This window comes from Coregonus clupeaformis, unplaced genomic scaffold (genome assembly GCF_020615455.1).
Source record: "Coregonus clupeaformis isolate EN_2021a unplaced genomic scaffold, ASM2061545v1 scaf0189, whole genome shotgun sequence".
Lineage (NCBI taxonomy): Eukaryota > Metazoa > Chordata > Actinopteri > Salmoniformes > Salmonidae > Coregonus > Coregonus clupeaformis.
In genome coordinates this window covers 301,683-316,375 of record NW_025533644.1, presented here as the reverse complement: position 1 = coordinate 316,375, position 14,693 = coordinate 301,683, and the positions used below count along the sequence as shown (strand labels likewise).

The following is a 14,693-nucleotide window of genomic DNA, read 5'->3' as shown; positions in this document are numbered from 1 at the left end:
TATAATACGGGAAACATCTCCATTCAATAGAACTCTCTGTTTGAGACTCCACAAAGTGGAAAGAAAAGAACCATTCACTTGATCTCTTGTCTTTTCTAGCTTTTCCTGGAGCTGGAGACTTTCAATTTTTTCCAAGACTTCAGTTCCTCCTTTTCCCTTTATTCCAGTCACCACTTGTTCTCCTCTCACCCCTTTAGAAAAAGATCCCTTTGGTTGCGTTTAGAAAGGCAGCCCAATTCTGATATTTTTTCCCCACTAATTGTTCTTTTAACCAAAAGATCTGATGTGAAAGGATCTGATGTAATTGGTCAAAATACCAATTAGTGGAAAAAAGATCAGAATTGGGCTGCCTGTCTAAACACAGCCTATATGTAAATCATGTATTGGACAACTTTCTTGTTCGAGAGCTATTGTCACGAAGGGAATGTTTTGGCAGATAACTATATAAAAAGCCATGGCTTTTCTAGGTTGTGTCTGGCGATTTCAATTACTTGTTTGTGTTGGTGTTGTGGGCCTGTTTAACAGAGCCTGGGGTTTATATGATATGCTATCTGTGGCTGTGGTGTGGAAATGTGGCCCTGGGAGCTTCACTAGGGAAATGCAGGGATGCAGTAAAACTAATTGAATCCCAAATGTATGAGTAATAGTTTCATCTATTTAGCATGGAGGCCCAGTTGATCACCTGTCACAGAAACTTCTAACCAGAAATAACAATTATAGCCTAAAAAAGGGGTTTCTGTGACTAAGTTATATTTCATGTAACTATTTGGGTTACAAATGAGACATACATTTGCTTGTTTTTGAAAGAGTCCTTCAGTGAAGTTTCTTATATGCCCTTCAGAAATATTATCCAACATATTCTAAGGCTAGTCTGAATCCCCTACACTCCACACACCTCTACAGTCATCTTCAGTCAGCTGGCATCATATACCTAACCACCCTCCTTATGCGTCACGATACTGTACACTCCTCTCTCCCGGTCCCTCTTTCTGTGTGACTCATTGACCTTGTCGTGCATTCATAGTCCAAGTGCATACTACTACACTACAACTGGGTACAAATCAGACAAAGTAGGGTCTGAATATCATATTCCGCGACATCCATTTCTGCTATTGACAGGGCATCGATTCTGTGTGAATGGATGGCGTGTCCAGACTTGGAAGTGAGATGATGGTGTGTGAGACTGTACCACCCACTCACACACATGCAGGTGCATACACACACACACACACACACACACTTGCACACATGAAACACACAATCGCACATGAAACACACACACATGAAACGCATGCCCACTCACGTACACACACACACACACACACATACACACACACTCAGCCAGGCAGCCATCTCCTCAATCACCATCACTCCCATCATCATGTCCATCGCCGTCTGCCTCAGTGTGTATGTGTGTGTGCCTGTGTGCACACTGGGGGAAGAACAGCTTGATAAGCGTCTTCCTGCCACGTGGGGCCTGTCCATCTCAGGACCATTAATTCAATCCAAAATGTCTGCTTAATGCAGTGTGCCACCGAGAGAGGCAATACTTAATATATTTTATGTCTCTGGTAGGAAGTCAGGGGATTTAGCCCTTTAGGCCACCATTAGAGGAGAAACATTCCAGTACAATGGGAATTCTATTGGAATTCTATACCAATGATGGAGAATGAAACCTTTAAAAATACACATTGGGAATTGGATAGCCTACCACTGAACAAAGTCCTTAAAAAATACCCTTAGATCAGTTTTTAATCTGAGATCGATGTTACAGGTTACATGGATGAAAGCCAAGAAAATACATATTTTTACATCTCTATTTATTGTATCAACAACTATTTTTGTATGAATAGAAAAAAAGAAAACTGTCAAGGTGGTTTGTGTTCATTTGTATTTCCCTCTATGCATTTAAACGCTCATCAGCATAACAGTTATCGCATAAATAATACATAACGTATAACGTCATTAAAAGGAAGAGAACAACAAACATTTCTGGCGTGTTTGTGTTTTCCCCTAAGTTACTGACATTGACCGTTTGCACAGTCTATAGGGACCTGTGCCTTTTAAATGGTAATACTCTTCTTTCTGATGTGTGAAGAGTAAATTACAATATCTCATTATGATAACCGTACCTAGGCTATTTGTTTACTCTAGTGTTCTTCACTGGTGGCATCTCTCACGTTATGAAACATTTTCAGATAAAACAATTATTGACAGCGTCAATTTGGCACGGAGGCACGTTCTAGCAAGTCCCAGGTGAACTTGAGTCTCTTAGATATTGAATGTATCACGTATGCTAGTGTATGAACGACCTCACATTGCTTATGATGTTCTCACATGTAGAGAGATCATCTAAAGCAGGGGTTTCAAACTCATTCTAAGGAGGGCCGCGTGTCTGCGGGTTTTTGGGTTTTCATTTCAATTAAGACGTAGACAACCAGGTGAGGGGAGTTCATTACTAATTTGTGTCCTTAATTCATCAATCAAGTACAAAAGTTGAGCGAAAACCCACAGACACTCGGCCCTCTGTGGAATGTGTTTGACACGTGATCTAAAGTATATATTCTATATTAATTGTCATGCCCATATAGAGGGTATTTAAATCTTAATAATTGCTTAATAAATAATACGTCTATGTGATCCGTGACATTATGCGTAATTGGAGTTTAATTAATATTTTCCAATTTCAGAACCCCCCCACCAGAGCAATAGCACGACTTTAAGACAATTAGATGGATTCATAATGAAGATAACCATTCTCTTTCATCTTCTGAGAAATGTGATTGAGCAGTTGACGCTTATGCACAGTAAGCCTAGGCCTAGTGGTAGATACAATCTACAGCTGTTAGGGATATTGAAACAAGACCATAGTAATAGCCAACAACTTTGACACCCCCAAAGGAATCATATAAGCAATAGTATTTAAAGAGAGAGCGAATAAGATGACTATTACAGATGTACGATAAATGCTAACAAATTATTTATTACGAAATTATTAATGCGTCGTGCTGGGTGAGGGGAAAACACACAGACGCAAGAAGAAATCTCGCCTATCTTTTCCCTGGATTCTGCCAGCTCCTCCCCCGTGCGCGCAGGTCTGCATTCGATCAAATCCTTCAACTGGGACCACTTCTCCGATTCGCACTTTTTAACACTGCAGAATAATTGGACGCGCCACAACTTGCGAGGAGTTCTGTTGCTTAACATCAATTACAGTCACAAAGGGAAGAGAAGAAGAGAGTAAAAAAGGACTTGTATCCAGACTGAGCATCTTTCTCACTATGGAGAGGGGGGTCAGAATTTGCCCAATCTGGCACACTAGCGTTTTTTGGTTTCTGCTTTTGATAATTATATCTTTCTTTCTAGCCGTTAAATCAGAGATAACTTGCAGATCATGTCAGCGGGGAGATAAGGGGCGTATTAAGGAATTACTGCTTAAAACGGACACACGAGAATTCGCAACAGGGTACGGAGGGGAAGTTATTGGAAATGGAGCCGGGGCAACTGCTCCACCGAGTTTAAATTCTGCAAGTGCCGAAACTCGACAGCTTGATTGCGCATCTGGGTCCGATGAATGCATCCAGGGGAAATACATCTACTCAAGGCGAAAACGGAATACTGACATGCTCCTCGGTTCCAAGACCGCACTACCTGGTGGAGGAATGCACTACGGTGGTGGTAAACAGAGAGAATTCACCCGGCGCGGTGAGTACAAAGTTTCCAACCTGAAAATGAACATTCATGCAGGCAAGACAGATCTCGGGAAGGCTCGCGAATATTTAATTCCCGGCATCTCACACAAGCCCCGAGTTCGTAGGAACAGCCCGAGAGCTAATATTGGGGATGATAAAGTGAAGTCATCCGGATCACCCCAAAGAAGTGAGACGCTGCCTCTGAGTTACTCGCGAGAGGGCATCACCTCACCGGCTGGGCGCAGCAGAGTGACACGGTCCGAATTGCGATGGAGCACCGAGGACAGGAGAGCGGCCAGTTCGAGGCAGGACGAACTCAAACTCACCAGTTCAACCTTCGCATTGACCGGAGATTCCGCTCACAACCAAGCCATGGTGCACTGGTCTGGGCAAAATAGCAGTGTAAGTGAATACTTGTACAGTGGTTTTAAAATAATATTTGGTCTATGTGCGAATTCATGCAGCGCATAAATGGAGAAAATGTAGCCATCAGTTTGACTTTGGTGAAATTGGCAATAACTTAGACCTACTAAAGGTGTGTGTGTGTGTGTGCGTGCGTGCTTCTGTGTGTGCGTGCGTGTGATGTAGCGCGCATAGAGTGTGGGATTCGCAGGATTCATTCCGAGGCAACAGTGTGCGTGCTGTTCATCCCCAGTATAATTGCCAAAGCCTATTCGACATGCATCTCTTTTGTTGTTAAGTGATATCATCAAGTGATTGAACAATCATCTGAACAAATCATGGCAAAGACACTCACAGACAGTTAACACAATTACCTCAGCATTTGCGTATCCGAGACAGTTTCCCCATGCGTTTCAGAGAGAATCTGTCTGACCCTCCTCCCAATTCCTCATTACCCACACTTAGTCCTGTCTGTAACGAAACTGATTTCATTTCAACACATCACCAGCTCTCATGCCCCCAGTTAGTCATGGCAGAAATGAGGTCCCCCATGCCTCCAGGTGTTTCTGAGGTGGCTTGAAAAACCAACTTCCAAAGTTTGACCTTATACATTTGAGGTGGGGGATATCAAATACACCAAAATGTATGACCTATTTCTTCTGTTGAGGCAGTAGTTTAATGGTCATTCTAGTCTCTTGTCAAGGGTTTCCAAATACACAGTGGTGCACATTTTTGTTCCTACCCAGCGCTAACACACTACTCTACTCTACCCCGTGTAGCTCAGTTGGTAGAGCATGGCGTTTGCAACGCCAGGGTTGTGGGTTCGATTCCCACGGGGGGCCAGTATGAAAATGTATGCACTCACTAACTGTAAGTCGCTCTGGATAAGAGCGTCTGCTAAATGACTAAAATGTCAAATGTACTGAACTCTACTGTACTGAACCCTACTCTATACTGTACTGAACTCTACTGTACTGAACCCTACTCTATACTGTACTGAACCCTACTCTATACTGTACTGAACCCTATACTGTACTGTACTCTACTCTATACTGTACTGAACCCTACTCTATACTGTACTGTACTCTACTCTATACTGTACTGAACCATACTCTATACTGTACTCTACTGAACTCTGCTCTTTACTGTAGTGTAATGAACTCTACTGTTCTGTGCTGTACTCTACTGTGCTGAACTTTGATGTCCAAACTTGTGAAGCATAGACATCTATGATTGGTTCAGATTTTGTCTGGTCTGGATCAACCATATTTGGTCTTATTTGGGGGAAGAGCTCATAAACATAATAGCCAGTGTGTAGAGTAATACCCAAATATGCAAAGGAGGATACTGCATATTATACCTTTGTGTACCTATTTACGATACATCACCAGGAAGAGAATGACATTCGTAGCCATAATTATGCATTTCTGTGTAGTACAGATCAGGGACCCATGATGATATTCCATTACCGTAATTCCGTTACCGGGTATAAATTCAAGTCAATGTGTCATGTCATAGCTGACACCCCATTCTTTCTGCAGACATCGTTGAATCTTAATTCAGAGCAGCATTTACGATTTCTTTGGAAAATGTGGACACACAAAAAAACGATGGGAGATTTTACCAAAATTCTGTTACCAAAACTTTGCATCTGCACAGTTCATCCAGTAAATGTGTTTTTGCAAAATGTTCAGTGTAAATTGTTAAAAGTAGTCATTGTGCATAGAGATGTATGGTTTGTTAAACTTTGAAATCTATGTTTTTTGTTTGACATACATTTTCATAGAAAAATCTGATTCTGTTACCATGGAATTGCCCAGCAGCATCACCACCATATAGCCACACGGAACCTGTGCTATTTTGTGATATGAATAGATTGGGTTCTAATTGTGTGCAACTGTGAAACAATTCCCCCCTCTCTTCTCACTTGTGACGCAAGCAACTTTCTAATGAGCAAGAATAGATCCCCTGCATTAAATATGTAGAGTTGTTGCTGTATGCAGAAATAGATAGAGCCTCTTAGATTTTTCCCATCTGAGCACTAGTGCAAATAAACAGATGAGTTGACGATGCGTCATGGAGCAGAAATGGAAGTGTCTGTCTTTGTGTCGTTATATGGGATGTGTGCTGCTGCTGCTGTATATCTAACCTATTGGGCATTTACATAGTTCAGGGGATTAATGATCCCATATGCTGTGTGTGTGTGCCAGATTGGAATATGAAGGAATGTGCCTTCTCATAATAGCCCAAGAGACAGTGGTGGATTAAGTGATGGAGGGATGGAGTCATGCAGTAGAAGAGATGGGAGGTCTCTCTCTCTCTCTCTCTCTCTCTCTCTCTCTCTCTCTCTCTCTCTCTCTCTCTCTCTCTCTCTCTCTCTCTCTCTCTCTCTCTCTCTCTCTCTCGCTCTCTCTCTCTCTCTCTCTCTCTCTCTGTGTGTGTATTAAATACTCCTATTAAATACTGTATGATTTTACATGTAGATGATTGATGATTCATCTGATCATATCCAGTAAGATGAAACAACAACAAAAAACGTTTTCTATCTAGTTCAATTATGGAAATGTCTGAGTCAAAAAGGAGCTGATATAATTTGTACATTCTGATCATTGTTAGGAGAGACGTTGGGACAGGCTTGGGATTTTAAATCTCATGGAAAGGTTACAGCAAAACGCCGGAGTCCCATCGGGGGATATGTGGCAATGGCATATTGCTTGCATGCACATAAAAGTGTGTCAGGAGACTGCATATTTACATTATTGAAATGTCAGGGCATTAAGAACTTTGCTTGTCACTCAAGATAACAAGTTGCAGCCTGACATAATCAATCCATGTAACAAGTTTACTCCGCAGCTTTTGGACTGCCTCGGAAGATGTAGAATGTGCCCACATGCATCATGGGTGTTAATATGGATTGAGTGGTATGGAAGTCAACTGCCCAATCCTGAATCGACCCCTAAGCCAATCGCCTTACGCGCTTGTGGAGATCTGATAGGTTAGGTGGAAGTTTTAACCATATTGCTTACACCAATCAAATTCTCTCGGATCTCCACAAGTGCATAGGGTGTAGGGCTTAGGGGTCCATTTGACATTGGGCCAACATAGCGTTGAAGCTTCATCCTTGAATTCATTTTGCCACAGTACTCCTCAGTATCGGATATTGCTCAGAAACGTCTTCACTTTAGTCATAGCAGATCTGAGTTTAAATAGTATTTGTTTTCTGTCAAAGACTTCAACTGTGCTTGATTGAGCTTGCCTGGTGCAATGAAACCAATGAAATAGTCCCAAAAGTGCCAACCCCGCCCATCTAGGACTCCATGAACCCAGGTCTGAGTCATAAAAATAGAATCAATAGAACCAGAACCAGAACCAAAGCCAGACTTGAACCAATCCAGGAGCCATACTCAGATTCCATTTTCCCAGTTGAGGCAGTTCTTTCTAGAGTCTTTGACAACTCAAGACAATAACAAAACCCTTACTGAAAATGAAACGAGTTCTTAGCCACACAATGATCAAACATACTTCGAAACAAAAGCATTTGTCAGAGAAGTTTATTCTTGAGCTGAAAAGAAGTAGAAAATCAAACGTTTTTGTAGCCAATTAGTGAGTGAGTTGATCACATAAAGTTTGTAGAGAAGTGTGTTGTGAGAAACCAGCTCACACCAGCTGTCTCGGTTTGACGACGGTCTCACTCTGACTGTTCCTATGTGTTGAGGGAATCTATTTATGGTTCTGTACAGCAGTCGTCTCGTACAGCAGTGGTGGCACATTTACAGCAAAAAAAGAGAGAAACAGTCCTCTTTCAAACTAACATCTCTGTTGTTTTTCTACCTCATCAACTGTTCCATAATTTGCTTGTTTTCCAATAATTTGACGGTGTCAATGGGTCCCGCTTGTAGTAGTGGCCATGACGTAGCTAGTCATGCTAAACCAAGCAAATGTACAACCTGTTATCCAAGATGGCTGAAAATCAAACAGGCAATTTAAATGAGCCGTATGCTAAACTGACAGACCCACACAATCATGGCCACTGCAGTTAAACAAGAGAATACAACCAATCAAATGTACTATTACATATTCATTGGCTCTGCCAGAAATGGTCAGAGAGGAGTTTGTGTTTGCTGTTGCTATTTCTTTCCGTTCATTTGGCACTTTATTATTATCCTGCACCACCAACTGTGCTGTTCCTGTATTCCCACTCCTCACACCCCAACTCCCATGTACAAAACAGTGAGTCACAGAGTTATATCACTTGGATACGAACAACAATAACTGCAGCCTAACAAAGGCGCAGTGCAATCCACTCTTTCAATTATCCCCCGAAGAAAGTAGTCATAGAAACACATTTGCTTGCATTGCAATGAGATTCCCTCCGAACTACAGTGGCTAAGGGGCTAATGATAGTACTGAGCAACTGGTAAATATCTGGTCATATTCTATAACAGATACAAATATTTGTCATACTGTGCTACATTCAACAGTTGAATTTGGTGGTTGTGGTACACACTAATAAACAGATGAGTTGACGATGCGTCATGGAGCAGAAATGGAAGTGTCTGTCTTTGTGTCGTTATATGGGATGTGTGCTGCTGCTGCTGTATATCTAACCTATTGGGCATTTACATAGTTCAGGGGATTAATGATCCCATATGCTGTGTGTGTGTGCCAGATTGGAATATGAAGGAATGTGCCTTCTCATAATAGCCCAAGAGACAGTGGTGGATTAAGTGATGGAGGGATGGAGTCATGCAGGTAAATATCTGGTCATATTCTATAACAGATACAAATATTTGTCATACTTTGCTACATTCAACAGTTGAATTTGGTGGTTGTGGTACACACTAATATTCAGTCGTATAGACAGACATACTATCTTGTGATAACTACTGTATCAATGCCATATGATTGGCCTACTATCTTACTAGAGAACACTTCCCAAGCTCTGTTCCCCCCCCCCACCACCACCCACCCCTGGTAGGAGAGTTAACTCTGATGTCTGTCTGGGATAATTGAGCCGCAGGGTATGTGCTGGGTCAGGCACTGATCAGGCGGCGGGCCTGCGGAGGCCGTCACAGTCCACTAACCAGCGTTTATTTACCGGTCTGGCTAACACAGCCCTCCCTCGTTTGCCTGTAAACAAAACCCCCCCATGCCCAGTTTTGCTCTTCACTTCTCGCTTTTCTTTCTCAGACAACTCCCAGAGGAATTATTCACAAATAATAAAGACTGCCTGAGTTGGAAAGCTAAACAAAATCTAGTAGCGATATTGAAAGCGTCAGCTTTCCTTTTTGTTATAGAGCCCCAGACTCTGCATACATGGACAAATAATAAAACAGAGTTTATAAGTAATGTACCTGGGTAGCACTCTAATCCCACCATCGGAGGCCTCAGGAGTGCACACTTCATTTCAGTAAGTGCCCTTCCCCCCACCCTCCTCCTCTCGCACTCAATGTTGGATCCTGTCTCAATCATATTTTCTTTCACGTTTGCTTGCCCTGGACAATATTCCAGGTCCGTATAGTGTTAAGTGAAGTAGATTAGTAATTTACCAATAGAGATTGAATCAAGTAAAAGCCAACTGGTAGATGAGGCTTGCTTAGAGCTTGGGTGTAAATAGATGGGGGGGCTGTAAATGCCTGTGGTTCAATTTCAAGGTTTATCAGTGTAATTCTATGCTCTTTCCAGTGGATTGTAGGTGAAATAATTGTGTTTTACATGCATGGTTTGGTGTCAAGATGTTGGACAGCAGGGATGGGAAGCCATTGGAGCACGTTACTGCTGTAAAATAAAATATACTTATCTATCTTATCTGTCGTTAACTATACAATATATTATTTTATTCAAACCCATTCATTTAGAATATGTTTACAGATTTTATAGTGTTGATAATAGATAAGAAAGTATTTTATCAACCACAAAGTGCCAATTTGTTTGCACTAGCCAATTCAGCTGAAATGAACAACAAAACATTTGTCATATTCCTTTTTGAAAGTACTCCTAGTTTAGCTTTTGACAAATGTTGATTCATTTGGATAACTAACTCGCACTCAAATAACAGTCAGTGGTGCAGTCATACAAGTGCTAATTCTCCCTCTCATCACATCACACATCTGGATGGATTCCCTCTTCATAATATCCAGTGACACATCATATACCAGGCAGGTGGTTGTGGTAATGGCATAGTATCCTCCCACCACTCTTCTGGTTCCCCTCTCCTGCTGAGTGGTGGTATTATTTAAATCCATCTCATGCGCACACGCATGCACACAGAGGCACACATACACACACACACACTGAGGCAGACGGCGATGGACATGATGATGGGAGTGATGGTGATTGAGGAGATGGCTGCCCGGCTGAGTGTGTGTGTGTGTGTGTGTGTGTGTGTGTGTGTGTGTGTGTTGTTGGTGTGTGTTTGTGTGTGCTGTGTGGGAGAGAGGAGAGGTGTGCTTAGCAGGGCCATGCCATTAGAGGTACATTGAAGCGTGGTGCAAAGGCCTGGCTTCAAGGTGGAATACGATCATGGATCAGGTTCTGTGAGAATTCATCACTGTTTGGATATCGGCCTATGATTTATGTATATACTGAAGAGTATGCAGACGTCTGAGGATTACTCAAATATGGAAGGGGTTTATAATAATGACTGAATAATGAATCAGGTTTTTCCTTCTGCAGGTGTTTCAGGAAAAGGCTAAATAACTTGTCAATGAGTAGGAAATAGTAATATGTATATATTTTGTGATGGGTGTTATGGTTGGTGTCATGCATCAGGTTAGACTACTTTAAAACAAAAACCCTTTTGACTTCCGGTAGAAAAGTTATCATGTGTTCACAAGTTATCATGTGTTCACATGTGGATACTGTTGATGTCCACACCTGCTTCAAAACTGCAAAAAGGCACAGAAAATATGAATAATTGGTGGCATCATATTCTTACAATTACTTGAGTAGGGAAGCAGAAAATGCATTTTGTGTATCTCAAGTGGTTGATTTCCTTGATTGCCATGTTATTGAGTTGATTATCTTCTGTGTACTTTCGTCTCTGCTCTCCATATGGAATAGAATGGGCCCAGTGCAGAGTTTTCATATTAGATCAGTTTTGTCAGATGTATTATTTCTCATTTCAGATTTGATTGTGACTGTTGAGTTTCACATTCAAGGCCTAGCCACTTTGGCGGTGAATTGAACCACTCATGTTCATAGCGCCAGTAAGTGGAGTTTGTCCTTTAACCAAACCTGAACAGAAATAGTAGAGGTTACAACTTCCAGTAGGAGGATGGTTGAATATCGGGACCGTTCATACCACACATCGTGCTAATCCCATTGAAATGTTGGACATTTGACACAGTATGAGGAACATTTGATACATCAAGCCACATTTCCACGTCTATCTTGCTAATCACATTGAAATATTGAACGTTTTATACATCCATCTAGCAACATTTTCCCCGGTTGCGAGATAAGGCGTTTGAACGTCAGCTTTGTAAGCAATCCACGGCAACAGCTGCATGAATCCAGATCTGATCATTATGCCCCTTCAGTAAACAGCTACAGCGAGATCGAGACGGATGAAAAATACAAGATGAACGTTTATTGAATAGGTTGTGTTGCAACACACAGAGAGGCAACACACTCCTCCTGACACATAGGCCCTGCATCAAGATGCCAGAATGAGTTCAGCGTTCAGCTGCCCTGTTCGTCTTCTTCTCTCTCCTCTTAATCTCAGGCACATAGGAATGAATTGGGATGAATCGCTGTGCACAGAGTGTATCCACATTAGTAGTTTCCTCGGAGCTCGTAGCAGCTCGTGTCCCCTTTAGCCATTCAGATTGACAAGGATGATTGTTGGCAGCTATTGAAAGACAGTCGGAGGTCCTCTTTAGGCAGCCAGACAGTCCCATCTAGGCCCATCTCCGCACTGATCAGGTGCAGAATTGTATGTGGCACAAATTGAATCCCAGGCAATCTGTAACCCAGAGGAGTACGGCTGAAAGCGAAGATAAAAATGATTTTATTTTCAATGGAGAAATGCTGGGGAGGCAGACGGGGTGAAAGAGATGAGGTGGGATGAGATGACTGGCTCCAGTCAATTGATCAGGTCCAGAGTTAGCAAGGAGACAGAGACAGGGGAGGAGGGGGGAATGGTAACCCAGCCCCAAAAAATGTAGAATGGCATTTGCTCTCCTTAGGAACCATCAGCCGACATGTGTTTCTCTTTTCAATAAGCGGCTGGTTATGTCTGGCGTCGTCTAGGGGCACAGCGACAAAATCAAACTCGAGATAAACCTTGTTTTTGCCACACTTACGCTCTCGAAAACCGACATACAAGGGACGTTCAGATTCAAAACCAAAAAACGAACGGCAAAGTTCTCTGTTCTCCTTTTCTTTTACTACCACACCCACTGGAGGTAGTTTTAATAGATTACAATGGATGACCTAGAGGAGTGCTTTACCAGATGGCATTACTGTGCATTAACGTCTATACGTTCCCTTCTTTACGTGACTTGGCTCTGTATCAGCTTCTGCTCAGAGCTTCTTTTTAATCGTGGGCTGAGAAATGACAATGCTATTATAGAGAACATATATTCCGTTTCTTTTTTTCACCCTATTTTTATATTGCACTGGTTAATTAAGTCCAGACAATATTTCTCCAGCTAAACTGAAGGCTGTGTGTGTGTGTGTGTGTGTTTGAGAGAGAGACAGAGAGAGAGAAAGATCGATAGATAGAGTGAGAGGAGTAGATAGATGGAGAGTGAGAGAAAGAGGGATGGAGATGGACAGAGAGCAAGAGAAGGGAGTGAGAGAGAGAGATGGCCCCTCTGTTATTAAACATGCAGCTCGCTGTTGCCCAGGACAAACTGAGAATTCTAGCTGCCCGCTTCTGCCGCTACCCGCCGACAACCACCAACATTAAACAACTGGAAAAAGGTTTACCACAATGGTGTGGTTGCACACAAAATGGATAGAGTTCCTGTTATTGGTTACAGCAATTACTACAGTACAATACTGGATTGTGTCAGTGAATAAAGCCAGATAGAAAAAAGGAACAGAAAATAAACAAATAATTAACTTGTTAATTTAGATAAGATCTCAGCTCTTAAAGTGAAGAGGAGTAATGAATATGCATAAGTAGAATCAACAAGTTCACATGATGATTTATTTGTAGAATTAACCTTTTAGTGAACAGATTCAACTCAATCTTCTATGGTATGTAAATTACATCCTGGCACGCATTGGTGACTGTTCACACTCTACCGATCATTTCAGTGTATATTCCCTTGGCAACATACATATTGGACTAACTACTTACAATTTCAGTGTACAATATTCCCTTGAGAATACTGCAGATTGAACTGTGAAAAACTAACACTTTCAGATGTCTTTTCGTGAACCTGTAAGGGCTCAATTCTTCTCTCGGTAGCTTTAGATATTCTAGTCAGGTGAGCGGTGGCCCTATTAGCAGATTGAATAGAGTGGTATTAATATTAAATGAGGATTTATGGAAGAAAAAAACCTTCCCTAGAATGCAACATCAAACAGCTGTGAGTGTGGAGAGGAAGGGTCCCCTGTCTTGAATAAGCGAGAGACATATCAAAGGCAGGTGTGAATTAATATGTTAAATAAATAATGTCCAGAAAATGTTCATTCCTTTGAATCTCTAAGCTGGCGCACGCATATGAAAATATACATAACTTTGAGGCGCAAAAACAAACCGATGTCTAATCTCGTTGTTTACACAGTAAGATGATGTTTGTTCAGTAAATTAGTTTGGCATGTTTTTTTTGTGTGTGAGAAATCTGATACTGACTGGGCTTTTAAAGATTTTTTTTAGCGTTCTGATATTTGCCTCAGACCGGTTCCCACCGGAAACCGGACTGACATTTTGGTTCTGTCTTTGAAGTAAGGAATGGTTTGGATGCGACTGCCGGAGATATTATTATATTATTATTATTATTATTATAAGCCTGGTGCTTTTGGCGACTCCCATCTGTGTGAAACCTCATTGAAAGACACGTCAGAGACGGATGAAGACATCTGGAGATACTACCTGTCACATCTGCCCGCATCCAAATGCATTTACCTCAACAGGGCTCATCACTGCCGAATTACCGTGTAGCCTTCAGATGAAGCTTTGATCGGGCCGCTCTCAATGTTGCAGCTCCCGAAGCCAACCGTCAACCAGCCATCCGGTCATCAGTCTCCATTAGCTGCCACCAAAGTGACTGTTTTGACACCACACATAGGCTAGGCTACAGTAGAGGCATCCTGGCTGGACTTAATCTTTATTCTCATAGACTAGAGACTGGCTGTGGATGTCTGTTCCTCTTGTTGTTGTTTTTCAGTCTTTGTCCCCATGTGTGTAATTGAGTCGTAGGTGTTCAGTGGCTTTGAATCCCATCACCATGGGCTAATCACCATCATCCACCAACCTCACTGTCATCCTCATTTACCAGATCTGATTTCCTGCATCTAAACGTTGTCACATATTAAATGTGCCTAGAATATAGTTGCATTAAAAGGGATGCTTTTTGGTGTGTAATTTCTATGTAAAGTAGTGGAGGGGGACAGTGGGAGTGCAGGTGGCGGTTGATTGATAGT

The 14,693-nt window shown here is 41.9% G+C and overlaps 1 protein-coding gene across 3 annotated transcripts in view; it reads left to right on the top strand.

Annotated features, from left to right (window-relative positions):
- The first annotated feature begins 3,138 nt into the window (after window positions 1-3,138).
- The window catches only part of LOC121554084 (VPS10 domain-containing receptor SorCS1-like), a 186,692-nt gene continuing 175,137 nt past the window's right edge, over window positions 3,139-14,693 (top strand). For all 3 annotated transcript variants that reach the window (XM_045214039.1, XM_045214040.1, XM_045214041.1), the window contains exon 1: window positions 3,139-4,094. In XM_045214039.1, the coding sequence (XP_045069974.1) occupies window positions 3,282-4,094 (813 nt within the window). In that variant the 5' untranslated portion in view covers window positions 3,139-3,281. The remainder of the gene's footprint in view (window positions 4,095-14,693) is intronic.